A 26457-nucleotide genomic window follows, 5' to 3' on the forward strand; every position below is an offset into this window, starting at 1 on the left:
CAATTAGTCGATAAATCAACATTTTATATAAAAAAATTTATAAAATTAATATTAACATGGTAAATGTATGTATAATCGAATCAATAAATTCACAAAACAGCTGAAGAAGTGTATACTTGAATGTGCTTGGTCAACTGTTTTAATTTTAATAATTTAATTTTATTGTATAATCATTTAAAACAAATGCTCAAATGCACTGATTACTAGTTAACATCGAAATTGATAATAAAACACAAATAACTGTACTGTAAATCGCATGCTTAATCGCGTAACTTCTCAAGAATCTGTTTATAGGCGCTTTCCACTTGCTGGTACTCCTCATTTAACTGTTCAATGCGTTGCATTGGTGTGGGCAGACGCGCTCTCAACCATTCAGTATCCACATTGGCTTTCTCCATTTTCTTAATGTCGTTTATCTGCTTATAATGAACTGCGTTTAAACGTCGCTTAACATCCAAACGATATGCCCGATAGTCCTCTTCATCATTTAAATTTGTATAATAGAGTCGGAGTATTTCATAGACACGACGACACTGGCGAGGATTCAACTAAGCATACGACACAAAAAAAAAAACAAAACTAAACTAAATAACATTTAGAGATATTTAAGTTGTGGTAATTTACTTTGAACATTTCCCGTGCCTCTCTAATCATTTCCTTGCTGAAGCCCTTTTTAATGGCATCTCTTTCGAAACTTTTCAAACCCTTACATAACCGTGCGTCCACAAAATTGCGTAAACGCTGAAAGTCTTCAGATGGATCTTCCACAGTCATATCCACCACGTTTTTCTGAGATTGATAATGCTTATATATGGTCTCTACAAAGCTTGTGCCAATCCCGAGTTTTTGGAATGGTGGTAGCACTAGCACTTGACTGATACGTGGTCGTATGTGTTGTGGATATGCATAATACTCATAAACAGTTGTGTAACCAGTCGTTGCATACTGATAATCTCCATTATCATTTTTGTATTTTTCGTAGCTAATATGGTACAAAAATAATATATATGTATTTAGTAAAAAAAATCTCATCTTTATGTTTTAGTACATACCATACAAAAAAGCTCCACTGTGTATCATCAATGTCAATGTAAGATGCAGCATCAACAAACCAAAGTATAAATGTTTGCAGACGACTGAAAAATTTTAGAAACGCCGGCACTTTATAATCACAGTGATATATTTCGAAAAATCGCTCCTTTCCCTGTGCGTCAGTTACTTGGTGTTCGGATAATTTTTCGCCAAAAGGTTGAAATTTGTCGGCTTTATCGAGGGTCTTTAAAAACTCATCCATATTGATAAAGAAGCAGCCTTCGGGTAACTTTTCAGCAATAGTGAGCACAACATTATCAGCTTTTATATCTCCCCCTGATATCTCATTCACTCGGCTGCTATATTCTGTACCAACATAAATGTGTAGTGGTCCGGCAGTATATAAGATTCGTACTCGTAAATCTTTATAGCCAAATATGCTCTCCGATTCGCCAAATATTTGATGTGCCATCAACGGGTGAAATACAAGACTATCATCTTCCAGATCTTGCTTGCGACGTACTACAAGACGAATAACACAAATGAGATTTCGTTAAATTATTTTTAACTTTAAAATTACTCAATTTAAATTCCACAACTTCAAGTGCGTCCAGCACGAGTTCTTCATAGTCATGAATATGCGACATGCCGGCAACAATAAACTTCCCTCCAAAATATGGTATCAATTTTTTCTTCTTGAAAGCTTCAAATTTTCACCTCTCTCGATTAACTCGAGCACTGCTATTAAATTCAGTTAATGTAATTAATAGAGCTTATTATTTATCCTTCTGTATATGTACTAATTTAGATATTAAATGTAAATACATAAGTCGTGATGTTGGTAAAAAATTTCGAGCGCAAAATGCCAATAGCAACAAACCAATTCCAATAAATGTTGACAAATGCCTGGTAGCGCTGTGTTTCATATGCAAAATTATTGTCACAATGGGTTGCTCAAACATGAATTGATTTTACACAATTATCCGGATATATTCGTTTTTTAGTTCAAGAAAATAATACATTACTTTAAATTTATCCTAGATACTTTAATTTTTTTATTATTATGTACGGAAAAAGCAAAGTATTGTCATATATTTTGATTTGTTATAATACACCCTGCTTCGAACGACGTTGACATTATATTCTCAATCACAGCCAACTTAATTGATTAGTAAGCAGAATTATCCGAAGTCGATTTGTAGCCGCATTTCATATTATTTTCCTAAAGCTTAAATTAAATTAATTCAATAACTTGTAACTGGCAATTAGCTCGTTAAAACGTAATATATAATACACGATAACTTAAAGGATTACTTGTTCCTTTCTTATTAAAAAAAAGAGTAAAGTTAACGCATTTTTAGTTGTCTTGTATTTTCATCTGTATATTCTATCTTTCGCTGCTTTTGTTATAGTTGAAAAATCGCTAAAAATGGATAATTACCTGTTTGAAGGCGGTCGCATCACTAAAATGGAGGTTGATTATTCACCTGCATGTGATGAGAAAATTCCATTAGCCAAAGATATGGCAAGAAAAAATCCGGAAGCCTTCCACGACGCCATCGAGCTGCTACTGCAACTTGAGAAACAAACTCGTCTGGTACGTAAATTTTCTCAATATAATTTGATGGAATATATATACAGTGTCCCTAATTTCCGCAGGGCGCCGATATGGTTTCTTGTTCGCGTGTACTTGTCGCAATCTGCCAGATATGTTTTGAAGCTCAAAACTGGAACGCTTTAAATGAGTATGTTTCATTATTGGCCCGTCGGCGATCACAACTTAAACAAGCTGTTTCAAAAATGATTCAAGAATGCTGCACTTATGTTGATAAAACGCCTGACAAGGCCACCAAGTTGAAGCTTATTGATACTTTACGTTCAGTAACTGAGGGCAAAATTTATGTCGAAATTGAGCGTGCAAGACTAACAAAAATTTTGGCCGATATCAAAGAAGCTGATGGCGATATTGCCGGTGCAGCTTCTGTAATGGAAGAATTGCAAGTCGAAACTTATGGTTCAATGGATAAACGTGAAAAGGTTGAATTGATTTTGGAACAAATGCGGCTTTGTTTGTTGAAAGAAGATTTTGTTTCTACGCAAATCATAGCTAAGAAAATAAGCATTAAATTCTTTGATGATCCAGCACAACATGATTTAAAGCTGAAATTCTACAACCTCATGATCCGGCTGGACCGCGATGGGTCCTTCTTAAAAACTTCTCGTCACTACCAGGCAATAGCAGAACCAGCACGTCCCGTAACAGCAGTTCCGCAATTAACAGAGGAGGAGAAGAAAAAATTAAGTGAGGAAGATAAAAAGAAGCGAGAGGACGAAATAAAGGCAGCAGCTGCTGCGGCGGCCGCATTATCAACTGTAGAACTAACTCCAGAACAGGAAAAGGAACAAAAAGAAAAACTCATCTGCGCTGTCCTTTACTGCGTATTAGCGCCATATGACAATGAACAAAGTGATATGATGGCACATTTATCAAAAAAGAAAAAGCTCGAAGACATACCAGCTTATCGGTTAGTGCCTCAAAGGAAAATTTTTGATATTTATATTAATGAGTTGTTATTCTTTACAGTGAAATATTACGTTTGTTCATGTCGAAGGAACTGATAAATTTCGATACATTCAACGCCGATTTCGGTAGTGTGTTGGCCGAAAATGAAATGTTTGCAGAAAGCACAAAACATGGTCGCAAATGTATATCTGAATTAAAGGATCGCTTAATAGAGCACGTAAGAAAATATTTTTCTTAGAGTCGAAAAATTAATTATATTGTATATTCATTTCCAATTAGAATATTCGTATTATTGCGATGTACTATTCCCGCATTCACCTCCAACGCATGAGTGAGTTGCTCAACTTGCCTACAAACCGCTGTGAAGAATACCTTTCGAAATTAGCGAATAGTGACACCATAAGAGTGAAAATTGATCGTCCTGTTGGAATTATTTACTTCACCACCAAAAAGAGCGCCTCTGATATTTTGAATAACTGGGCGAACGATGTGAATCAGTTGATGTCATTGGTGAATAAGACTTGTCATCTTATCAATAAGGAAGAGTGCATTCATTCTGCTATTGGAGTAGTTGTAGAGGAGTAGATTACCAGAAAAATGTACTTTCTTTTTTAATTTAATATTCGCAAAGCTGATTTAAATTTAATTTACTTACATTTCTAATGCCCCAAACAAATGCATTTCACACCGAATGTATTAATATTGAAGACTAGGCATTAAAGCGAAATAAAATGTACGCAAGCTTAAATAAGTGTTTTTGTAGAGGGGTTAAAATTTTATATTTAAAAACCAAATTATTATGTAATTCCAAAAAAGCTTCTGATTTTCACCATATTTACATAGACAAAAATAAATTTAATAAACGGAAAAATGGGTAAATGTGGAAACAAAACAATTTCTCTTAGGGCAATCCTTATTGTACTATACAGAAATTTCGTTACTTTAAAATTTTTTTATTTCACCAAGTGCAACCCTGCAATGTTCTTTTTGAACACGCTCGCAATGATAGCAGATGACAAGCGAAAATAGCGATCTAGTTTTGAAATAAAAATTATTCACAGCCAAAATCGTTCCTGAAATTAAACCATTTAAAAATGGGTTGTCCAATGGCTTTTGGTGAACTAAATATTCCGTCTTCACGTGCCTTCTGGGATGATTGTGATGAGGACGAGCCAGTCCAAAGGGATACGGTACCAAAAAAGTGACTTGCATGTTATTTTGTTCGCCATTAAAATGCACATTGAAATAAACGATTTTCGCCTTGCAGACTCGAATTACTGTACGAACCAAATGAAGCCCAAACGCCTTTACCCACTAAAATATTTCTGTTAATTGAGGGTAAGGACGTGTCAGAATTTGTGGAAGCGGCATTATTAGGAGGAGCTCGGAATATATGTAAATTGCCATCACCTAAGTCATCTTTGCATTATGTGCAGGACAAGAAACTTTTGATCGCGCTGTTGCAGGAAGATCTAACAAATAGTGGTGAATTGACAGAGTTATTACTTCCGTATGCGAAAGAGGCAGAAAAAGTTATTACATTGACCGTAAAATCCAAAATAGAGTATCAGAGTGAAAATTTGAAATGTGTACGTGATGATATTACCTTCATAAGGGGCATTAATTCCAAATCACCCCAAATCGAAGAGCTTGAACCACCTAATTTCATAGTGGGTGTGGCAGCTGGAAGTAAGTACTCTCTTAATTCCTAATATTAGTTAATCAGTTATTTCCATCGGTCTTTTAGTTGCGTGTTGGAGGCACAACGCAAATTTGCCTACGTCGGCCTATGTTGCCTATACTGACAATGTCTCGTTGGATACATTGGCTGCAAAGCCCATAATAAAACTGCTTCAAGAAGTGGGGATAGATTGTAAGGACAGTTACAAACCTATTTATAGAGAAGCGTCTCACCTATATATGTAAGATTTTGTACAGGTGCTAAAGGGTTAAAAACTTTATATTTTTATATATACAAAAGTAAAATAATTGGTGAGAAGAAATATGAACAATTTGGGATTGTTAAAATGGAAAGCGTATTTAAATCTTTTATTTATATCCATTACACCAAAAATCTCAAATACATTACTTAGCGTCTAATTCGAAAATGCTAAGCTTAAGCGTTTTACTACGCTGTTCCATATGTGCTTTTGAAATAGCAATGAATTGTGGCCGACTTAAAAGCGAATACGCGGGCACTAATAAAGATTGTACTAGGGAATGTAATTCTTTTCGCCCACTACAAAATAAGTCGATTCCCAACTCGAGAGATGTGCCAAAATCACATTCATCCATTGCTATATTAGCAGCAGTAGCCACTGGTTGTAATTTTTCAATAACTGCTGCTTTAATTTCCTCATTATCTCCATTGTCATCAGATGGTCCAGCTTTTACGAAAAGTTCCAGTATTTTTTTCAATTCTCCATCGGAAACAATAAGTGGTCTGTAACCAACTTGCGTATTGCCTTCGTACGGTACTACAATACCTGCCTCGTGGAAAGTTTTAGCTACAACTTTAGCGCTTCGTCGTTTACGCAATGTCTCCAATTTTTCTAATTTTATTTCATTTGCATTTATAAACATTTGCAATGATTTACGTGTGGATGATATCAAAGTTGCAGTAAACGGAGTGCTTGTAAAATCCTTGTCAAGGTAATGTAAAAATGCATCGAAAACATTGCCTGCAATGAATTCGAACTTACAGTTCTTTAAGGAGTCGTTGCGTGCTATTAAAAGGCAATTATTGTCCTTCGGCAAATCACGCCAATAACCATAATGGACACCGGTATCTCGACGTACCAATATCGTTTGAAATTCAGGTGGATCATAGAAAAAACGCCAATGTCGTAAATAATCACCTGGTTCACGTAACTTTGCTTTATGAAAGCGACCAGCTAGAAATTCAAACGGCCCCACTAATTGCAGCTGGAATTGATTTTCGAAATACTGCAAAATTTCTTCACCTGTGGCATTTTTTTTCAAAGTGTTTGCGAATTTCCAGAAGTCATAAAAGTCCGGAGGCATTTCAACAAGGAACTTGTGGCGTATGAATTCATTACTACGTAGCAATTCGTCGTATTCAGCTTGAACAGAAAACTTTATACGCTTAGCGAGGATTTCCATATAGTTTTTTCCAGCAATGTTCCCAAGAGCCTCAGCACGCAATTCATCTGTATCTATTTCCTTACGTTCACCAGTAGAAGTATTCTTGCTAACAGTTGCCTCCACATCCATGTCTAGATTGTTTAAAGAATCATCAGTTTTTGGCTCTTGTTTAAGATCCTCGGTTGTTTTACGTTTCTGTGCCTCTTTGCCTTTAACTGGGCTATAGTCAGCAGTTGAATCTGTAGTACTGTTTTTGGGTGGATGATTATACTTTTCCAAATGCGCCGAATTTTTTTGATAACATTTCTCCCAATATTTGCAGTCTTGTTTTGGCATAACGACAAACTATTTTATTGTTTATTAACTAATTTGTACACAACTTTAGCGAAATATTACAGATATTGCTGCCAAACCGCATTAATTTTTGTTTACATCTGACATGCCGCTAGAAAAACACAAAATATCGGTTTTCGCAAACAACAGAGTTGCCAATTGTTTATTTTTTTAAATGTGTAATGAAAGGAAAATATATTATGCACAATAAATATCACTTAAATAATAGTACTACAAAATACATTCTAGTAAATTGAAATGTATTATTTTAAATTTAAACTTTTTACAATAATTTTTCATTATATTTACTATATTAATCTATATATTATATTTCTCGGTACAGTGTCAATACGGTAGGGCCGTAGGTAGCCGATATACATTTTTGCTTATCGATTACTCGCATCAAACAACGTTGCTTTTAGTTAATTTAGCCGATAAATGCAAATATTAATTTACTTGTTATTTTTATTAGTGGTTGCATAGAGTTTACTTAATAATATAACTGTAAAAGATGGTTGAAAATAATTCTGACGATGGAAGTGGTACGTTCCAAAATAAAATTAACTCGTAATTGATGCGATAACATTGTGTTTATTTATGTAGGTTCGGAATCTGAAGGTAGCCATAGTAGATCTCCTTCGCCACAAACTGCACAAACACCGGGCTATTCCTTGGAACATCATGATCCAGAACAAGGGTAAAAACTTAATGATCTTAATATATCTAAAATATCTTAATTTTTAAATATTTTTACGAATATTTGATTTTAGTTCTCCTCGTAGCGCTCATTCGGCTGCGAGTGGTAGTGATAGAAAATCACGTTCGCGTTCACGTTCATCCTCTAGTTCGGGATCGCGCAGCAACTCAGGTTCTCGTTCTGGGACGCGGTCCCCATCTGGTTCACCCCACAGCAGACGCTCAGGTTCAGCTCAAAGCAGACACTCTGCCACATCGGCAGCCAGTAGAGAACATAGGGCCCGTGAAAGCCCTGAGCATTCAAATGTGGCTAGCCCCGACCAATCACCTGGAGCAAGCCGACAACAAACTCCAGCTACAAGTCGTGAGCAATCGCCTGTCGCTCAAGAGACTTCGGCGAAGCGTAATGCAGGCCCACCTCATAATCAAACCCCTAACGACGACGATACACGTTCTCAATCACCCAACTTGCAAATAGATGACCGTGCAAATTCACGCTCACGTTCTCGTAGTCAAAGTCGTCGCTCACGATCCGCTACGCCGCGCTCTAAATCTGGGGGATCTTCACATTCAGGATCTCGATCAAGAAGTGGAACCAGGTCTCGTTCCGGATCGCGTGCACATTCAGGTTCACGTTCGCGATCTGGTACGCCTGCATCACGCAAATCTGATAAGTCTGGTAGTGGATCTGAATCAGGTAGTGATTTTGGTGCCCGACAGAAGAAAAAGCATAAGGCCACAGCATCTAGCGGTTCTGAATCTGAAAGTGCTCCTCGCAAAAGAGGCAGTGGAGACGAAAGCGATGAAGGTGCCACTGCAAAAGCTAAGAAAGCACGCATTATCGATTCAGACACCGACAATGAAGAGGTATCTATCTGCACCTTTGAACAATTATTTTTTTGATTGCAATGAATATATTTGACTTTTCAGCAATCGCAAAAAATCGATGCAAATGACATTTTTGGAGATGCCGATGATATCAGTCTATCTGAAGATGATGGTCAAAAAAGTGATGCTGGTTCCCGTAAAAGTCGATCGCGTACCCGTTCACGTTCCAAGTCGAAATCAAGCTCTCGTAGTGGTTCACGTCGTTCAGGTTCCGGATCACGTTCCCGTTCAAGATCTCGTTCACGTTCTTCTCGTTCGCGTTCTCGATCACGAAGCCCAGGACGAGTAGAAGAACAACAGCAGAAGGAAGATGAGCCAGAACCTATTCCCGAAACTCGTATCGATGTCGAAATTCCACGCATAGTAACAGATCTGGGAAAGGAAATTCACTTTGTAAAACTTCCGAATTTCCTTTCGGTTGATACACGTCCGTTTGACAAGGACACCTATGAGGATGAAATTGATGAGGAGGAAACTATGGACGAAGAAGGTCGACAGCGTATCAAATTGAAAGTAAGTAATACCATTCGTTGGCGCGAATATATGGCAAATAATGGTGACATGATCAAAGAATCCAATGCTCGCTTTGTGCGTTGGTCAGACGGTAGCATGACATTACATTTGGGTAACGAAACCTTCGATGTATATCGTCAACCATTACATGGCGATCATAACCATATGTTCATTCGTCAAGGTACCGGTTTACAAGGACAAGCTGTCTTCCGCACCAAACTTACCTTCCGACCACACTCCACCGAATCGTTCACACACAAGAAGATGACAATGTCACTGGCAGATCGTTCACAAAAGACCAGTGGCATTAAGATTCTCACACAAGTCGGCAAAGATCCCACTACCGATCGTAAGTATAACCTCAAAAAGGAGGAGGAAAAACTGCGCCAAGCAATGCGTATGCAACACAAACCGCAACCTAAGAAAAAGAAAGGTGGTGCGCATGATGTGCATGGCGGTGCCAATTCGTCGTATCATCACGACGAAGGAAGTGACGATGAAAATGCTATTTCTCTTAGCGCTATCAAGAATAAATATAAGAAAGGTAGTGGCGGCGGTGGTGGTGCACCTTCGGTAACGTCAGAACAAAAGGGTTCGGCCATTTACTCATCAGACGAAGATGATGGTTCCGACTTCGACGGCCGACGTAGCAAGAAAAAGGACAAGTCAAAGTCGGTGAAAGCACTGCGTGATTCCGACAGCGAATCGGAAGATGAACATGGTAGCGGCAAAGGAAGTGGCGGTGGCAGTGACAGCGAAGCCAGTGGCACTGGTGATGAGGGTGGCGGCAGTCCTCGTGGTGGAGGCGGTGGTAGTGGCTCAGGCAGCGGCAGTGGCAGCGGTAGTGAAAATGATGATTAACAGCCATAACAATGTGACAACGAAAAGAAATATTACGTTGGACAATGTGCAAAACTGCAACATTTTACATAAATATATAGTATTGTTAGATATGTTAATTATGATAGCTACTCCGAATAGCGTAGAAGCGAATTGAATGATGTTAATAAATACATGAAACTAATTTTAATTGTTTTCAATTATTACAGTATTTGTTGCAAAAGGTTTATCGTACGAAGGGCTCAAGAAATGAGCAAATCAGCTAATGTGTATAAGATGAAAGCATTTTTTTATAGGTAATTGGTATCAAAAAGCCAGCGTGGTAGCGCTTTAGATTATGCTGAGACGCTGCTTATAAACTTTTTAGTGCTATCTAAGACTTGGTTAGGTTCTGTTCCCACGACAGTCGGTTCCACGAAACCGGAACGCACACGAATTTATTACCCGGCCAAGGGGATGTCAACTCGTCGGAAATCTGCCGCTTTAACAATAACTTAGTTAGGTTAGAAGTTTCACGCGAAAAGTAGCCATGAATCTCATTTGAACTGCTGTATCTACGGCTCGATAAAAAAATTAAATTTTGTTCATTCAAACGCACAAAATGTCTTATGAATCAGCTACTGCCGCTGTCATTTTTATTGAAGTGTACAGTTCAAAATTACTGCATGTATTTAAATAAAAATTCGATCAATCATCCCTTTTTATTAGAAAAACAGAACTTGTAAAAATTCTACTTCACCATTTTATTTGTGCTCATTATATGTTACATTTAATGGTTTAATTGCTTAATTTCGAGTCTAAATAATTCAAATTCGGGTCAAAAGTAATTGTTACCGGTAAATTATTATATAAAGATTTACATATGTATGTATATTTGTAAAATTCGAAAATTTTCTTATTTCATGCAAATCAATTCGCTATTATACAATCTCAGATTTAATTTAATACAATATTTTTGCAGCTATAACTGCATGCGTTTATATCTTTTTTACAATTCAAATTTTCATAATATAAAAAAGTTTACACAATTTTTTTCAGTAAGAAGTAAAATTTATCGTTAATACGAAAATTATTTATACGCTTTTTATATGGTAATTAGTACACAATAAATATATATATATAAATAGTTACATATGAGGATATGTACTATACGCTTGTATTATTTACTATGAATTTTCATAAGTATGTATATATTTCTATGTGATTGATTGTGCGTGTAAATGCATTTAGGAAATTCAACAATTCATCTGTTAACACTATTTTCGCAATTTCTTTTCTATTTATATATATAAGCTTTCATATGTTTTAACATTGTCCGATCTATGTATGTATTTGTTTGTGTAAAGAAATGCTTTCAGCTCATTTCAGCTGAAGTTTGGCTGTGTTAATATTCAAAATTCTAGTAAAAATGTACAATCCGAATTCGAAACCCGTTATCCCTTTATTCGTTATTCGCTGCCACATTTGCAATAAATGTGTTCGCATTTCGTTATGGAGTTCGAAGTGTGAAAAGATTTGAAATGCTTTTATTATTAAGTACATGCGTATTAGTGCGCATTAAATTTTCAATAAAAAAAATTATTAAGTATATATTTCAGCTTAATTTTGGTCATTATTAGGAATTAAAAAAAAAAAACTCAAACGAAATAATGTTGCATGTTGCATCAGTTCTCAAAAAACGAAATTAACTCGTTAAAAAATGAAAGGCACATATCATATAGATAATCGCTAACATACGTTACCTATGTATATACTTTCAAAAAGCATTTTTACCCAATGTATTTTCACACACCTTACACTTTATATATAGTAAGTAAAAATCAAATAAATTACTCATCCACTGTAGTCAATTAATTGAAAGGCGCTTGTGGACTTGCAAACAGAACAAACGAAAGTAATCACCTTTTTGCAATTCCTACAAACACCAATAACAGTTTAATGACACTTACTTTACTCGAATATAAATTAGCTCCTTTTCGTTATGAAATAATTTTATTACAACATCTATCCATCTACAACTTTTATGCGATATCAAAATTTATGTCATAATATATATGTAAATATTCGATTACACAGTTATTGGAGCGAAAAATATTAAAAGTTGTATATACAATATTTACCCAAATAAGCTAAGAAATGCCACCCTTTCATGAAGGCTTCCTTTATTGTCGGGGCCGAGTGCAACAGATTTGGAAAATGTCGCTAGGAGCTAAAAATTAATAACTAATTTTTTCCGAGTAAAGTAAATGTTATGCTATCAAAATTTAAAATTAGTATGTTAAAATATTCATTACAACTCTTCACTTTTTAAATTTAAAGTCTTATTACAGTACATACATTATTAAAAATAAAATGTATTATATAATAATTGAATACCATAAATCGTTGCGTGCGTATTTTAAACTCTTTTTAAATATGTATGCTTGTATACGCGAGATTCAGTTGATTGCACTACGCTGATTGGGCCAAATATTGTATGTATGCATGCAAATATGTACATAACATTTATATATGAAGCGCCCGTGTCAATGTTGTTTGAAAATCCACCAATAAGTGCCGTGCTGCTAGTGGTATCAGGAGCTTCGTCGTCAGCATTTATTAACATCAGCAGGCCTGAAATATTAAACATAATATAATTTCGAGGTAAGGCTTATATAGTAAAAGTCAATAAGAGTAAAACGGTAACAGCATCCAATACTAGAATATTTTGAATAACTTCGAGAACATTTATTATACACATATACATGTACTACATAGCGTCTCCGACGTATCCTACTGGCTGTTACAAACTTCTTAGCAAACTCAGTATCCTCTTCAGGACATAAAAATAAAACATTATGAAATCTACACTTACCTGCAATCGTATCGAGTTCATTTCGTAGCCACCTTTGCTCTGCATTTGTGTTTGCAATGCATTCAAATGATTCGTGGAGAGCTCTACATCGGCAGAACCGATATGCCCAGTGTGTACAAAATTCGTTGGATTGCCGATCATCGAACGGTCGATATGCAGGCGTTGATGACGTCGCCGTGTCGGTGACTGTGGTTGATGGAAACAGCAGGAGAACCATTGTAACCAAATATCGCCGGTAGATGCCATTTTACGGGCTTTACTAGTGATGGCAGCGGTGGTGGAGCTGTACGATTTTCGATTTCCCTTAGCCACGGTGACGTCTATTTGTTTTCCGGCAATGTGGATGTTTACGAAATAGGTATGTATATATGTAGATGGGATTTAATTGAACTGCAAATACAAGTCCAAACAAGTGATTTTTATATTAATTTTTATCAATAATCTTAACAAATAACAACGGTGTAATTATTTAGTAGAGTTTAACCAAATTCTAAATGGCATAAAGCTATGAAAGGTTAAATTATTTTATATACATATTTTTCAAGTGATTTAATTTTTATTTGGATGTTTATTTTAAAACAATGTTATAGACCTTCATATGTCCACACATATCGACAGTTTTACACACGTGCAAGCTGTTAACCACACATGCACGGCATACGTCATACATATACATATACATACATACATATGTACGTATGTACATATGAATTAATTGCAGTCTTATGTTTTCGGATTGTTCCGCTTCAAAGCGAAGCTTAAGCAATTAAAAGCTATTTATGTAGACTCTACTAAAAGCAAGCGAAAGGAAAGAAAAAATCTATGCTCCAATTAATGCGATTTTTTCGCGTACCTCTATAGTGGGCTTAACTATTTTCTTTAAACGCTTACATACTGAAGTGTACAAAAACAATTTTCTTCACACTTTTCTACCGGCGATTTTACCACATACATATGTATACATATATTATCAAAACAGAAAAGGGCGTCTGCCATGAGACGACCAAGTGCGGGCACACCAGTTCACAAATGTTAGCATGTCAATACAACGCCTGCCACTATGTACTTACCTACGGACGCCCATTCAAACGCGTATTTTTTTACATTTTGTTGTTGTTTCTTTCAGCTACCGACATGTACTCATTCACTTATGTTTACAGGCTTTTGGAGTTCTTAGTGTGGTCTTAGTTGTCACGGTAGCTGCACTTCGGAGGGCAATCGCATTTAATAGAAAACAAAACATACGGCCGGAACAACAACCATTTTAATCGGCGAGTGAAAAGTAATTAATGTCGCGCCAAGTGAAAATATGGCATAGAAGCATTTAAATGAAAGTGCTTGCCGACATCGCATGTCAGAGGTTGAATAAAGCAAAAACTCAACTTAATAAACATTGAAATAAAATAAGGTAGAACTTTTTATTTAAAGTTTTTTTTCTGTTTTGTATGATTTTGTGTATTCTCTATGTATAGCCCATAATATTTATTTTTTTTTACAAATGTGCGAATAATTTGTATACAGACGAACAAACATTGCTATAATAACAAAACTCTCCTTCATTTAGATCCGATATATATACATACATAGATTTGATTTATATTTTATTTATATAAATATTTGTAATTGCTCTTAGTATGAAATCAGTTCATCTTACACATAACAATAAAAAAAAAACTAAATGAATGGTTGATAGTAAGCTGACTCATTACCGGCATTATGAGACTGCTATAGCTGAGAAAAACAATAACTTATCTTTTTGAATACGTTGTTGCATTGCCACTTGGTTTGAGCACGCAATCTCGCTTTTATTGTAATAAAATTTACATGCGAAAGGTAAATGCCGAATAAATTAAAATCGTTGTTGAGCGTAAAACTTGTATATTGCAAGACTGCAGACATGTGTCATCTTGCCATTTTACCTTTTTTTTATTGAAACTACATATTTTATTAGTTATAAAAAAAATAAAATATGTACAAGGGACATCATAATTCGATATATAATGTATGTATGCACACATTCAGACACATACTCATAATTCAGCTTATATAATAAAAAATATTTTATTACAAAACATGTCTTTGCGCCCTCTGCGGTACTTTATCGTAAATAGTCCATTATACATATATGTATATGTTCATGTCTTTAACAAAAAGTTAATAAATACGGTTACTTTTGGATCCTACTGCAAACGACTGACGCATTTACATCTTATGTGTGTACAATACGAAATCATTTCCGACGGCCAACCGACTGCGTCTTGCATGTTAATAAGTTCGTCGATCGCAATGGGCAATTTCAAAACTATTGTTTCCTCCATGTTATACCTCTATATGCAAAACATCGCAGTTACGGGTTTACAATTTTATTTGGCAAAAGGAAAACAGAAGTTATGTAAATTTCTCTTCAGAACAGAAATTGGTGAATAGTAATCAAAATGTAAACAGATATTAGAATGTTAAAAATTTCTTGAACTCAACTTCTAACGGCAATAGTCAATCAAAATACTTCCATTTGTTATGATTTGAATGAAATGTTGTTGGAAGTAAAAAAATTATGATATCATATAATATTTTAAATAAATACCAAAGTAACTAATTATGTTAACCATATTTATTAAATTGATACATACTATAGAATGCATACATAAATATATACATAGGTACACTCATAAAACCCGAAAAATGTATTATAAATAGTTTCCAATTAGCATACATAAGTATATGTAAACATCTGTTTAACCGTCTACCGAAATTCACCTTCTGGACAGGTTTCGTTAAACAAAGGGCAATAAAATCATTTTTCTTACTTTTATTTGTGCAAAGTGCCTATACTTAGGTATCAAAATATGATTATTGCATACTTTTTCAGCTCAAGTAAGAATATCTTTTAAAAGAAATTACAGCACGTTCCTGAAAGCTATTAATTCACATAGATCCATTAACGTGGTATTTGTGTGTTCGTGCTGCTGCTCTTCTGTTTTGTTCTTTTTCTACTGTTCGCATCTTTTGTCTGACTGGTTCGTATTCATTTTTGCACAAGCAATAATCAACGCATTGTTTTTCATAATTTCATTTATTTTTATTATACACATTTATTTGCTTACTTATTTATTTATTTTTTGTGTCGCATTGTTTCATCGGCCAATTCGTGACAGCACACATTTCGTGCGTTCAAGTCAATACGATCACTAAAGAACATTCACTACATTCGACAAGTACCTCGCCATCTTCATCGTCGACGGCGCCGTCGTCGACATCGCGATTAGCGGCAGCAGGGCCCTGTATGTCTTCATAAACACCAGCTCCTACACTTTTACTGTTGTTGCCACATTTCGATGTAGACGCATTTTCTGCGCCACTGTCAGCAGCTGCTTGAATATTCTTATCGGAGTTATTTTGTTTTTGTTGTTGAGTCAGTTTTTGCTCTTCCGACGTTTTACTGGCGCTATGTCTGTTCGGCGTACGCTTCTGGTTGCGGTTGAGTATTTCACTGTCCACTGACTCATCAACAATATACTGACCGCCACATCGGCAATCATATGTATAATACCAATAAATGTCACCCGCAATAGGCTTGCCCTCTATCCCGTCTTCGCATGCAACTTCACTATCACTGTCACTGCCACTGTCACTTCCACTATTTGTTGTTGCGGTGGCGGCACAGCGTTTCATGTCGTCAAGCGTTAACCGCGCAAAGATATTACTGTGCGTTTGGAATTTTCTCAACAGCAATTCGGCATCGTAGTGTCTTCGTTTCACAGGGTCTTTGAGCGTATTCCAAGCTTCATTTATGGCTACAAATTGTTCACTGTTTTGCTCTGAAGATGTCGAAATTGAGATTTCGGCATTTAGGTCAACAGCAGCAGGCATAATGACCGCCGCAATATTAGTTATGGTTGTGGTATTATCACCATTAGCACTTGCTGTATTTCTTTTTGTTTTGGTATCTGTGTTATGAATATGTTGTAATTTATCGGGATGACATTGTAGAATCAATTGTTTATAATTGCGGCGCAGCTCTTCGAAGCTCGCTGTTGGTTTGGAGTTTAAAATTTCATAAAAACTCTTCGTTGGCATTATCGCTTCTGTGTAACGTTTATGTTTTCCGGAACAAGTACAATAATTATATATATAAAATTTTAAGCAAACATCACATCAAGTTCCTATTCAATGATCTATTTCTGGTCTGCAATCAAAAAAAAGTATATGTATTCAAGTTTAGTACATTTGACAATTTAATATATACTTACTTTTAAATGTTGGATGAAAGGCGATATTTATGTAATACATAGAAAACCAACAATTATAAAACCAAGATTTCTACCACTCAAACATAGGTAGTTTGATAAAAATAAAATATGATTGTTTCTAAGTATAACCTAAAAAAATATTCCTTTACGCGTTGACTCACAAGGGCACGTTTTTTGTCAAAAAGGAATATTAAAAAAATATAATTGAAATATATGGGGAAATTGCCTTACGATGTACCTACTCTTCTACTTGCCCATCCCACTTTAGAGAGACAGTCAATACTGACACTCCTTATTAAAAACTTAAATATGAAAGCATGAAGTAGCTGGCAAGGAAATGAAGGTGGTTTATTGATCGCGAGGTTCGTAAGAGTAGAGGTCATTAGCAGCGATGGCGAACCACCAGACAACGATGTGACAGGTGTGACAGGAAATGCTATAAAATCTGAAGTTGCATAAAATTAGGTGGCATTCATATTACTAAACTTTCAAGACAGAACAAGAGAATGATATTTTATACAACTTGAGAATTTACATAACAATAATGAAACAGTTTCACACCGTAAAATATTTTGTTAATTTTACATCCATACATATTTTTATTAAAAGGGTATTATTTTCAGACCACTGTTGGTACTTATTGTGTCTACTGTTCTTTCAAATAGATTAAAAGAATTGCACAATGATAAGTAGTCTGTGGTTTTTCATTTTATTTATTATTAGTCTTCAAATTCATATTCATATACGTAAAATAGTTACAAAAAAAAACATCCATATATAGAAACATGAAATATTTTATAAATATCGAAGATGATATGATATTAGATAAAGCTTGAAATTGACAAACAAATGAAACATATTTCACACCAACTTAATATAAACGCCAAAAAATTTCTTAAAATAGGAAACCAGTTTGTTACAAAGACAGTCACTACTTACATATAAAGGTAGCATCAATAAACTGTGTTGACCCAATTAAACGACTGGCTAAAGTAGTTGATGCGACCAACCTACATACATACATATATACACGGGTTTATATATACATATGAATATTAAGGCAATCGCGCACGAAAGTCAACACAACAAGAGAAAGGGTGGGAGGAGTACATACATTGTTGCGGAAACCCCCAACTCCTCGCTTATGTTTTAAGCTGAGGGTTCAAGCACCCCCAAATATTATTGAGGCGAAAGTAAAATGCACTTGGAAAGAAGAAACCGAGGTTTTGTTGTGCAAAAAAACCGGCTTTATTCTGACTATTTAATTCTAGTAGAAAGGGAGGAGCGCGTAGACATTTTTAATTTACATAGGTACAACTTATACTTCTAAAACACATGTCAAAGTTTTTAAAAAAGTAATATAACGGCGACATAAAATCGAAAATATAGTGTTACTTTTATTTCTTGTAGCTAACATGCATACATGACAATCTGTTTATAAAATTACTCATTTGTACTTACTTGCCTTTTTTGGAGATGTCGCTGGATTTGCGCTCCTCCCACAAAGAAATAAAAATCAACGCGATGTGGTATAACTTCCAACTACACGACGCAAACCTTTCCTCCGCAGAACACACTTTTTCTTTAGATTTCAACACATTTTCTGTTACATTAAATTTTGATATCCAATCGTGTTTTAATAAATATTAATGCACTTAACCGATTGGTCACAGAAAATTTTTTAGGAAAACACGCACACAATGTAGTAGTTTATTACGAGAGATTTCTTAAAATACTGATGGCATTGCCAACAATGCTTTTGATCAGCTGAAATAACTTTTGACATTAAAAACAGGAAGACACAGTGATGCAAGTTCTAGATGGTTTTAGTACATTTTGACACTAGATACAAGGTGTCAATGAAAAACTAAGATTAATTTTAAATTAAAACGCTATTTTAATAGCTTTCAGGTCTATATTTAAATAATAATATATTAAAACATCATCATCTAACAGTTAGCCACTGCACCAAGTTGTTTCAACAGGTTTCGACAAAAAAGTATGGGTATTAAATATACATATATGCACACAAATAAGTTTTGTTGTTGTGTTCGACTAATAGTTCGTTAATGCAAACAGTCCTTGGTCAAATAAAAAATATAACCAATTTCGGTTACATAGACTAGACTGTGGTAGCAACAACAAAAATCGGACGTTTTTGTAAGTGAAACATACTTCAGGATAATTTACATTGGATTTGTCCTGGGCGAGAGTTTCATTGAAGTAATATACAAACTTCGGCTATAATCGCGTAAGCGGTGTCCACGCCAGTAAAGAAGAAGAAGAAGAAGAAGAATATACAAACTTTGTTGTGTTTCCGAGACATTTAAGTTCTTCACTTTCTTCTGTTGTTCTGATGTTCTTATTAGCTCAACTAATGCAATATTATTCATACATTGCGAAAAAGTTCATAAAGCCAATGAAATAAATCTACATTAGTATTAAAATGAATGATTGCATATAAAAATATATCTTTATCACGAAAATATATCATTGTCTGTTATAAACAGTCTTTAGATAGGTGTTAGAGGCATGTGTACTATTTGATGAGCGTATAATTGTGTATAATTAAAAATAAGGGTATGATGAAATCAATAATCAATCTCTATAAGTCGCTCATAATTCCCGTCCTGCTATATGGTGCAGAGGCTTGGACGATGTCAACAACGGATGAGTCGATGTTGCGAGTTTTCGAGAGAAAAGTTCTGCGAAAGATTTATGGTCCTTTGCGCGTTGGCCGCGCGAATATCGCATTCGCTGGAACGATGAGCTGTACGAGATATACGACGACATTGACATAGTTCAGCGAATTAAAAGACAGCGGCTAGGTCATGTTGTCCGGATGGACGAAAGCACTCCAGCACTGAAAGTATTCGATGCAGTACCCGCCGGGGGAAGCAGAGGAAGAGGAAGACCTCCACTCCGTTGGAAGGACCAAGTGGAGAAGGACCTGGCTTCGCTTGGAATATCCAATTGGCGCCACGTAGCGAAAAGAAGAAACGCCTGGCGCGCGGTTGTAACTCCGCTATAATCGCGAAAGCGGTGTCTACGCCAATTAATAATAAGAAGAAGAAATCAAATCTTTTGTATAGTAAAATGAGAAATAGATAATTAATCGGTGCTAAAGGTACTGGTAACCATTTCGTTAAATTTAAAGACTTAGAGCTAAATACCGACTTTTATTGATAACAAACAAGTAACACAAAAATCACAAACACCTAAACTGGTTGTTATTTTGCATAGTCATTCAGGTGCACACACATATTCATATTCTTATTTATTTCAGATAACGCCCGTTTTCGTTTCTTTGTTTACAAACTAATCGGCACAAGCCATATATGTATGTATGTACTCGTAGAAAACAATTAGTTTGCCGAAGACAGAGCACATAACTAGACGTGGGTCATTATATATTTTAAATAAAGTTTTATGCCTACCAACTGCGTGTTTACCAACTGTTATTGTATAAAACAAAAAAATACATTCATATTTATGTGCGCATCTGTTCAAAGTGCAATAAAAAGTGCTTGAGTGAAATTCGTGAATATGATCGCGTTACTACTTTTTCTACTGCTGGGTACATTACTCTTCTGGTTCATTAAACATCAATATTCTTATTGGAATCGTCGCAATTTCCCCTGTGATCCGGATACGAATATTCCTTGCGGTTGTTTAACATCCGTAGTTAAACATGAGAAATCTATGGGAGTGGCATTATATGATGCCTACGTGAAGGCCAAATCCCCATTCATTGGTATTTATTTGCTTTTCCGGCCGGCCGTAATGATATGCGATGCCGAATTGGCGCGTCAAATACTCATACAAGATTTCACCAGCTTCCATGATCGCGGCGTCTATGTTGATGAGAAGCGTGATCGTATGTCATGCAATTTATTTTCGCTGCGCGGTCAAAGTTGGCGTACACTGCGTCAAAAGCTGACACCTACCTTCAGTTCGAGCAAATTGAAAGCAATGTTTCACACCTCCGATGATATTGGTGACAAAATGGTTGAACATCTTAATAAAATCCTGCCGGATGAGGGTAAAGCGGAAGTAGACATCAAGGAAATTCTTGTGACGTGAGTATATAAACTTCAAAATAAAATAATAATGATATATGTACATATACATACATATGTACATGAATCATATATACATAAACGTTTTTTTAATAAAAAATCAATACTATTTTTATTTAACAGTTATGCTATCGACATAATCGGTTCGGTTATCTTCGGCTTAGATATAAACAGTTTTGAAGATCCCAAAAATAAATTCAGATGTCTAGTACACCAAGCACGTCGTAATAACTTAATTAATGCAAATATTGGAATGTTAATATTCTTGTGTCCATCGTGAGTATCCCAATTATAAACATATGTATATTTATACAAAATTTTCAATTTTTATTGCAAAAATGAGAGTTTCCAAATTTTATTTATATATTTCGCAATCAATGTAAATTTCAAGTGCTGAGAAGTGTCTAAGCAATGAGTTATCGTTTAATTTGAACAAGTCATGCATGATAGATAGATAACACGAATGATTTCGTATGGCAAGCGATGTAGTCTCGCTTGTATTGGGTTATAATGCTAACACCAGAAAATCAGTACCCAAAATGCTTCAAACCAAATGAGAAAGGAAAAATTGAAATCACGATTAAGAATGAAAACAAATACAATATACTTAAGATGTAAGATGTTTTGCTTTCTTTAGAAGTTACAGAAAAGTTATTAACAATTTATTTCTGAGAGATTTATTAGTTTTATTAAATTTCTTTATTAATATTTAAAATTTTCACTAGTCAACATAGCAGACATATTTTCCCAATTTTTTGACATCCTCTAACCTTAATTTTTTTGTTCAGGTCATATTTGCACAGTAGGTTAACTATAGATCTTAGCTTATTTCACATGATCGTTGTGTTATTTTGATATCTTTTGTGAAATGAAGCGTTGTCAACTAAAAGCCATTGCAAACTAGACACATTCGAAAAAGCTCTCGATTGTTTTGTCGATTCTCTGGAGCCGAATTTTCACCCTAGTAGCATCATTTATGCTCAACAAACTAAGCTAGGGATAGGAGGAATAGGTTATTAGTATTATGAGTTCAACTATGTTTGTTTTATTCCATCTACGAGTATTTCGACAGCCAACGCCTAGAGGCCAATTTGGTCTTGCATAAAATCCTTCTATAGTCCGCTCGGATCTTGGAGATTTTCTCTAGTCCAACATCGTTATACAAGTGAAGAAGGACTTATATAGCGTAGTTTTTATTCGTGATAGGCGGGCCTCGGATTACAAATTATGTGCAAAGTTTCAGACTCGTGAAATAAGTTAGCTTTCGCTTCATTCAAATTCTCGTTTGCTGCTGAAAATTTCATTTTTAATAAGATTTTCAAAAAAGATTATTATTGCACTTACAGCATAATAAAATACTTGGTTCGTTTGGGTTTTAAGAATAAAACCGCTGTTGGCTTACGTGAAATATTAAAAGACACAATTGAATACCGCGAAAAACATAATATTATACGCAAGGATATGCTGCAGTTGATGATGCAACTAAGGAATACAGGCAAAATCGCCGAAGATGATGACAATTGGAGCACAAAGGCCAACACAAGTAAGAACACTACACTGTAAAACAATTGTTTATATAAATTTTGCGATATCACTTAGGGAAACTACTTAAAAAAATGATAAATAACTTTAGTATATCTTCTTCATTCCATTTCTAACAGCCACTGGCGAGGAGAATGAATTTACTTTGGACGACATAGCGGCACAGGGTTTCATTTTCTATATTGCTGGTCAGGAGACTACTAGTTCAGCAGCAGCTTTTACCATATTTGAGTTGGCTCAATATCCAGATTTGTTGGCGCGTGCGCAGAATGAAGTGCAAGAGGTGTTGGCACGCCATAATGGCCAGTTAAGTTATGATGCATTGCAGGAAATGCCGTTTTTGGATTTGTGTTTACAAGGTATGACAAATTGTAAAATGATTTTTTTTTTTAATTTTGCACATTAACTTACATTAAAATATATTTTCTACAGAAACCAATCGCAAATATCCATTCCCCTTTTTGAGTCGAGAATGCACACGGGACTACACTATACCTGGCACTGAGCATGTGATCGAAAAGGGCACGCCCATAGTCATTCCACTACTTGGCATACATCGTGATCCACAATACTTCACAAATCCAATGATATATGACCCCGATCGCTTTTCACCTTCAAACCCCAATTATAATGCCAACGCTTACATGCCATTCGGTGCTGGACCACGTCAATGCATTGCTCTACGTATGGGTAAAATTAATTCAAAATTGAGTCTTGTAAAAATTTTACAGAATTTCGATGTGGAAGTGATGAGCAAACGTGAAATCATCATAGATAATCATTCGGTGGGAATTCAACCGAAGGGGGGCGTCAAAGTACGTCTCTCAAAAAAAGCAAAACCGTGTTATTAAATGTGCTTCTTACAATATGTGAAATTAATAGACGCTTATACATACACATATATGTACATATGTGCATAGATCATAAGGTCTCTTTGTTACAAATTACATATAGTCTAATAGCATATACTCGTATTTAGGCGTTATAACGCTGCTTGCAATTGTCAATTTTATTTATTTACTTTATATTTTCGCTTTAGTTAACAAAAGTGGTATTTTCAAAATTTTCTCAAATCGATTGAAAGAATCAACATTTTAATGGACACATAAATACAGAAATATTCATTAATTTAAATTTGTTTATTTAATTTCTTGTTATTCGCCTAAACTTCCTCGATGGCTTCTGGATTTGTTTCGTGCTGTCGCAGTTTCTGCATATTTTTCTGACGGAATATCTCTTTGCTCGCCTCCTTGATGGCCTCGAATATCTTGGCTTGCGACATAATTTGTTTTTGTACATTTTCCACAACCGGCTCGGCATTTATGTCGATGAGATCGCTCAGTCCTTCCGACATATCTTCGTTGTTATACATTTTGACATCATCCAAGTCAGCTCGTTTCCATGTATGTACGTGTAAAAAAAAGAATCAAAATAAATTCTTAATCAGTAAGGAAACTGTTATAGTCATTACCTCAGGGAGCACGAAAAAAATTTTATTTTGAAAAATGGCTACTGCCTCAAAATAAAAATCATTTTTTACGTTTTTTTTTTTGAAATTCCTGATTTTTTTTTAATATTAAAAACAAAGGATTATGGATTATATAAAGATAAAGGATAATATAAAGGAGGTTCACACAAAATTTCAAGTAAATCGGTTGTACAGAACTTGAGATAATATCGGTACCTACCTGCCGGGCTAGGTACTGCGTCACTAAAGTAACTGTAGCTCTTAAAATAATTTTAATTTTTAAAAATTCTTTGGAGAATTTGTTCTTAAGGGTCTAAACTTTAAATATATGAAAAAAAAAATCGAATTTTTCAAAATTCTACAGTAGAATACCCCCTTAAATATAAAATATTTTGTTTGTTATATTAAATATAGTAATAAAATCAAAATATATAAAATAATATCTTTTTTGGCATTTACCTATAAAAGCATTGCAAAATGGACGTTTTTCATATTTCCATTGGATGATGCCTCTTAATTTGTGTTGAAGTAGAGACAGAGAGCGTGCATGTACATACTTATAAAATATGGAAAATCTGACACAGAAAGATATGATATTTAAATAAAAAGGATGTTCGTATGGAAATGTTTTTAGATTTATGATGAACATTAAAAATAATTGAAATCTCAGTAAATATATCACCCCCAAATTATAAAAAAATCAAGGAAAAATATTAAGGGGTTGCATGGGTTTATGAGTTTTAAAAATCGACTTGTTAAATTTTACAACACCTCTAGAATATTGTTCTAAATTTTATTAATTTAAAATAAAGTTGATCCGAGTAATAGTTTCGGAGAAACAGCCTTGAGAACTTGTGCGCTCGAGGCTAGCTACGCTAAGTGCGCCGTTTTTAAACGTTTTTTCTCGAAACTGTGTTTTTGAAGTCGGTTGCAAAGATTTCTCGAGAACTTCTCATCCGATCTTCATGAAATTTTAAACAGGCCTTTGAGTTAAAATTCTTAAAGACTTGCACGAAGGATTTTTTTTCGATAACTTCTTCTTCTTTACTGGCGTAGACACCGCTTACGCGATTATAACCGAGTTAACAACAGCGAGCCAGTCGTTTCTTCTTTTCGCTACGTGGCGATAATTGGATATTCCAAGCGAAGCCAGGTCCTTCTCCACTTGGTCCTTCCAAGGGAGTGGAGGTCTTCCTCTTCCTCTGCTTTCCCCGGCGGGTACTGCATCGTACACTTTCAGAGCTGGAGTGCTTTCGTCCATCCGGACAACATAACCTAGCCAGCGTAGCCGCTGCCTTTTAATTCGCTGAACTATGTCAATGTCGTCGTATATCTCGTACAGCTCATCGTTCCATCGAATGCGATATTCGCCGTGGCCAATGCGCAAAGGACCATATCTCTTTCGCCAGGCTGACATTGTTGGTGGTATTAATACTGGTTTCTAAATAGACGAAATTATATACAACTTCAAAGTTATGACTGTCAACAGTGACGTGAGAGCCAAGTCGCGAGTGCGATGACTGTTTGTTTGATGACAGGAGATATTTCGTCTTGCCCTCGTTCACTGCCAGACCCATTTACTTTAGTTCCTTGTTCAGCTTGGAGAAAGCAGAACTAACGGCGCGGGTCAACACCATCATTGGCATACGCCAGCCATACCATAATATACAAACTTTATTGTGTTTCCGAGACATTTAAGTTCTTCACTTTCTTTTGTTGTTCTGATGTTCTTATTAGCTAAACTAATGCAATATTATTCATACATTGCGAAAAAGTTCATAAAGCCAATGAAATAAATCTACATTAGTATTAAAATGAATGATTGCATATAAAAATATATCTTTATCACGAAAATATAGCATTGTCTGTTATAAACAGTCTTTAGACAGGTGTTAGAGGCATGTATACTATTTGATGAGTGTATAATTGTGTATAATTAAAAATAAGGGTATGATGAAATCAATAATCAATCTCTATAAGTCGCTCATAATTCCCGTCCTGCTATATGGTGCAGAGGCTTGGACGATGTCAACAACGGATGAGTCGATGTTGCGAGTTTTCGAGAGAAAAGTTCTGCGAAAGATTTATGGTCCTTTGTGCGTTGGCCGCGCGAATATCGCATTCGATGGAACGATGAGCTGTACGAGATATACGACGACATTGACATAGTTCAGCGAATTAAAAGACAGCGGCTATGCTGGCTAGGTCATGTTGTCCGGATGGACGAAAGCACTCCAGCACTGAAAGTATTCGACGCAGTACCCGCCGGGGGAAGCAGAGGAAGAGGAAGACCTCCACTCCGTTGGAAGGACCAAGTGGAGAAGGACCTGGCT

At 35.4% G+C, this 26457-nt stretch overlaps 8 protein-coding genes across 10 annotated transcripts; 4 read left to right on the plus strand and 4 right to left on the minus strand.

Moving 5' to 3' along the window:
- Nucleotides 1-132: 132 nt before the first annotated feature.
- On the minus strand, nt 133-2012 carry LOC105226044 (histone acetyltransferase type B catalytic subunit). The gene is made up of 4 exons (XM_011204785.4): nt 1613-2012; nt 1053-1554; nt 625-982; nt 133-548 (listed from the first exon to the last, which is right to left on the minus strand). Exons 1-4 carry the CDS (start codon nt 1677-1679, stop codon nt 261-263), a joined length of 1215 nt encoding a protein of 404 aa, XP_011203087.2. The 5' UTR covers nt 1680-2012; the 3' UTR covers nt 133-260.
- A 164-nt stretch (nt 2013-2176) lies between these two features.
- LOC105226042 (26S proteasome non-ATPase regulatory subunit 12) lies at nt 2177-4307 on the plus strand. 3 transcript variants are annotated; one of them, XM_011204783.4, is made up of 5 exons: nt 2177-2372; nt 2445-2629; nt 2692-3557; nt 3617-3773; nt 3836-4307. In XM_011204783.4, the coding sequence occupies exons 2-5, from the start codon at nt 2462-2464 to the stop codon at nt 4139-4141; spliced, it is 1497 nt and encodes a 498-aa protein (XP_011203085.2). In that variant the 5' UTR covers nt 2177-2372; nt 2445-2461; the 3' UTR covers nt 4142-4307. The 3 variants fall into 3 exon arrangements, with proteins under 3 accessions (XP_011203085.2, XP_011203083.2, XP_049303827.1); XM_011204781.4 differs by having other exon boundaries at nt 2186-2312; XM_049447870.1 differs by having other exon boundaries at nt 2224-2377.
- Nucleotides 4308-4556: 249 nt separating this feature from the next.
- Nucleotides 4557-5590, plus strand: LOC105226040 (hypothetical protein). Its single transcript, XM_011204779.4, has 3 exons — nt 4557-4757; nt 4824-5245; nt 5304-5590. Exons 1-3 carry the CDS (start codon nt 4651-4653, stop codon nt 5480-5482), a joined length of 708 nt encoding a protein of 235 aa, XP_011203081.2. The 5' UTR covers nt 4557-4650; the 3' UTR covers nt 5483-5590.
- Nucleotides 5576-7137, minus strand: LOC105226041 (histone PARylation factor 1-like). Its single transcript, XM_011204780.4, has one exon. The coding sequence runs from the start codon at nt 6995-6997 to the stop codon at nt 5642-5644; it is 1356 nt and encodes a 451-aa protein (XP_011203082.2). The 5' UTR covers nt 6998-7137; the 3' UTR covers nt 5576-5641.
- A 241-nt stretch (nt 7138-7378) lies between these two features.
- Nucleotides 7379-10115, plus strand: LOC105226038 (another transcription unit protein). Its single transcript, XM_011204778.4, has 4 exons — nt 7379-7536; nt 7598-7691; nt 7765-8557; nt 8621-10115. Exons 1-4 carry the CDS (start codon nt 7506-7508, stop codon nt 9950-9952), a joined length of 2250 nt encoding a protein of 749 aa, XP_011203080.2. The 5' UTR covers nt 7379-7505; the 3' UTR covers nt 9953-10115.
- A 535-nt stretch (nt 10116-10650) lies between these two features.
- Nucleotides 10651-18725, minus strand: LOC105226037 (CDC42 small effector protein homolog). Its single transcript, XM_011204776.4, has 3 exons — nt 18497-18725; nt 12786-13175; nt 10651-12544 (listed from the first exon to the last, which is right to left on the minus strand). The coding sequence occupies exons 2-3, from the start codon at nt 13029-13031 to the stop codon at nt 12536-12538; spliced, it is 255 nt and encodes an 84-aa protein (XP_011203078.1). The 5' UTR covers nt 13032-13175; nt 18497-18725; the 3' UTR covers nt 10651-12535.
- On the minus strand, nt 15954-18640 carry LOC125776305 (uncharacterized). Its single transcript, XM_049447878.1, has 2 exons — nt 18501-18640; nt 15954-16971 (listed from the first exon to the last, which is right to left on the minus strand). The coding sequence occupies exon 2, from the start codon at nt 16860-16862 to the stop codon at nt 15957-15959; it is 906 nt and encodes a 301-aa protein (XP_049303835.1). The 5' UTR covers nt 16863-16971; nt 18501-18640; the 3' UTR covers nt 15954-15956.
- A 1673-nt stretch (nt 18726-20398) lies between the features above and the next one.
- LOC105226034 (probable cytochrome P450 6d4) lies at nt 20399-23790 on the plus strand. The gene is made up of 5 exons (XM_029550076.2): nt 20399-21114; nt 21238-21390; nt 22461-22657; nt 22776-23015; nt 23089-23790. The coding sequence occupies exons 1-5, from the start codon at nt 20582-20584 to the stop codon at nt 23505-23507; spliced, it is 1542 nt and encodes a 513-aa protein (XP_029405936.2). The 5' UTR covers nt 20399-20581; the 3' UTR covers nt 23508-23790.
- Nucleotides 23791-26457: the final 2667 nt, after the last annotated feature.

The sequence above is a fragment of the Bactrocera dorsalis genome, chromosome 2 (genome assembly GCF_023373825.1).
Source record: "Bactrocera dorsalis isolate Fly_Bdor chromosome 2, ASM2337382v1, whole genome shotgun sequence".
NCBI lineage: Eukaryota > Metazoa > Arthropoda > Insecta > Diptera > Tephritidae > Bactrocera > Bactrocera dorsalis.

Excerpts from the sequence above, each read along its gene's own strand:
- LOC105226044 (XM_011204785.4), bottom strand. The coding sequence starts at position 1,679 with ATGTCGCATATTCATGACTATGAAGAACTCGTGCTGGACGCACTTGAA. Across the intron at positions 983-1,052 it reads CAGTGGAGCTTTTTTGTATG|CTACGAAAAATACAAAAATG; the intron begins GTATGTACTAAA and ends GTACCATATTAG. Across the intron at positions 549-624 it reads AGGCACGGGAAATGTTCAAA|TTGAATCCTCGCCAGTGTCG; the intron begins GTAAATTACCAC and ends TCGTATGCTTAG.
- LOC105226042 (XM_011204783.4), top strand. The coding sequence starts at position 2,462 with ATGGATAATTACCTGTTTGAAGGCGGTCGCATCACTAAAATGGAGGTT. Across the intron at positions 2,630-2,691 it reads TTGAGAAACAAACTCGTCTG|GGCGCCGATATGGTTTCTTG; the intron begins GTACGTAAATTT and ends TAATTTCCGCAG. Across the intron at positions 3,774-3,835 it reads AGGATCGCTTAATAGAGCAC|AATATTCGTATTATTGCGAT; the intron begins GTAAGAAAATAT and ends ATTTCCAATTAG.
- LOC105226040 (XM_011204779.4), top strand. The coding sequence starts at position 4,651 with ATGGGTTGTCCAATGGCTTTTGGTGAACTAAATATTCCGTCTTCACGT. Across the intron at positions 4,758-4,823 it reads AGGGATACGGTACCAAAAAA|ACTCGAATTACTGTACGAAC; the intron begins GTGACTTGCATG and ends TTCGCCTTGCAG. Across the intron at positions 5,246-5,303 it reads AGTGGGTGTGGCAGCTGGAA|TTGCGTGTTGGAGGCACAAC; the intron begins GTAAGTACTCTC and ends TCGGTCTTTTAG.
- LOC105226041 (XM_011204780.4), bottom strand. The coding sequence starts at position 6,997 with ATGCCAAAACAAGACTGCAAATATTGGGAGAAATGTTATCAAAAAAAT.
- LOC105226038 (XM_011204778.4), top strand. The coding sequence starts at position 7,506 with ATGGTTGAAAATAATTCTGACGATGGAAGTG. Across the intron at positions 7,537-7,597 it reads TAATTCTGACGATGGAAGTG|GTTCGGAATCTGAAGGTAGC; the intron begins GTACGTTCCAAA and ends TTATTTATGTAG. Across the intron at positions 7,692-7,764 it reads CATCATGATCCAGAACAAGG|TTCTCCTCGTAGCGCTCATT; the intron begins GTAAAAACTTAA and ends ATTTGATTTTAG.
- LOC105226037 (XM_011204776.4), bottom strand. The coding sequence starts at position 13,031 with ATGGCATCTACCGGCGATATTTGGTTACAATGGTTCTCCTGCTGTTTC.
- LOC125776305 (XM_049447878.1), bottom strand. The coding sequence starts at position 16,862 with ATGCCAACGAAGAGTTTTTATGAAATTTTAAACTCCAAACCAACAGCG.
- LOC105226034 (XM_029550076.2), top strand. The coding sequence starts at position 20,582 with ATGATCGCGTTACTACTTTTTCTACTGCTGGGTACATTACTCTTCTGG. Across the intron at positions 21,115-21,237 it reads ATCAAGGAAATTCTTGTGAC|TTATGCTATCGACATAATCG; the intron begins GTGAGTATATAA and ends TTTATTTAACAG. Across the intron at positions 22,658-22,775 it reads GAGCACAAAGGCCAACACAA|CCACTGGCGAGGAGAATGAA; the intron begins GTAAGAACACTA and ends CATTTCTAACAG.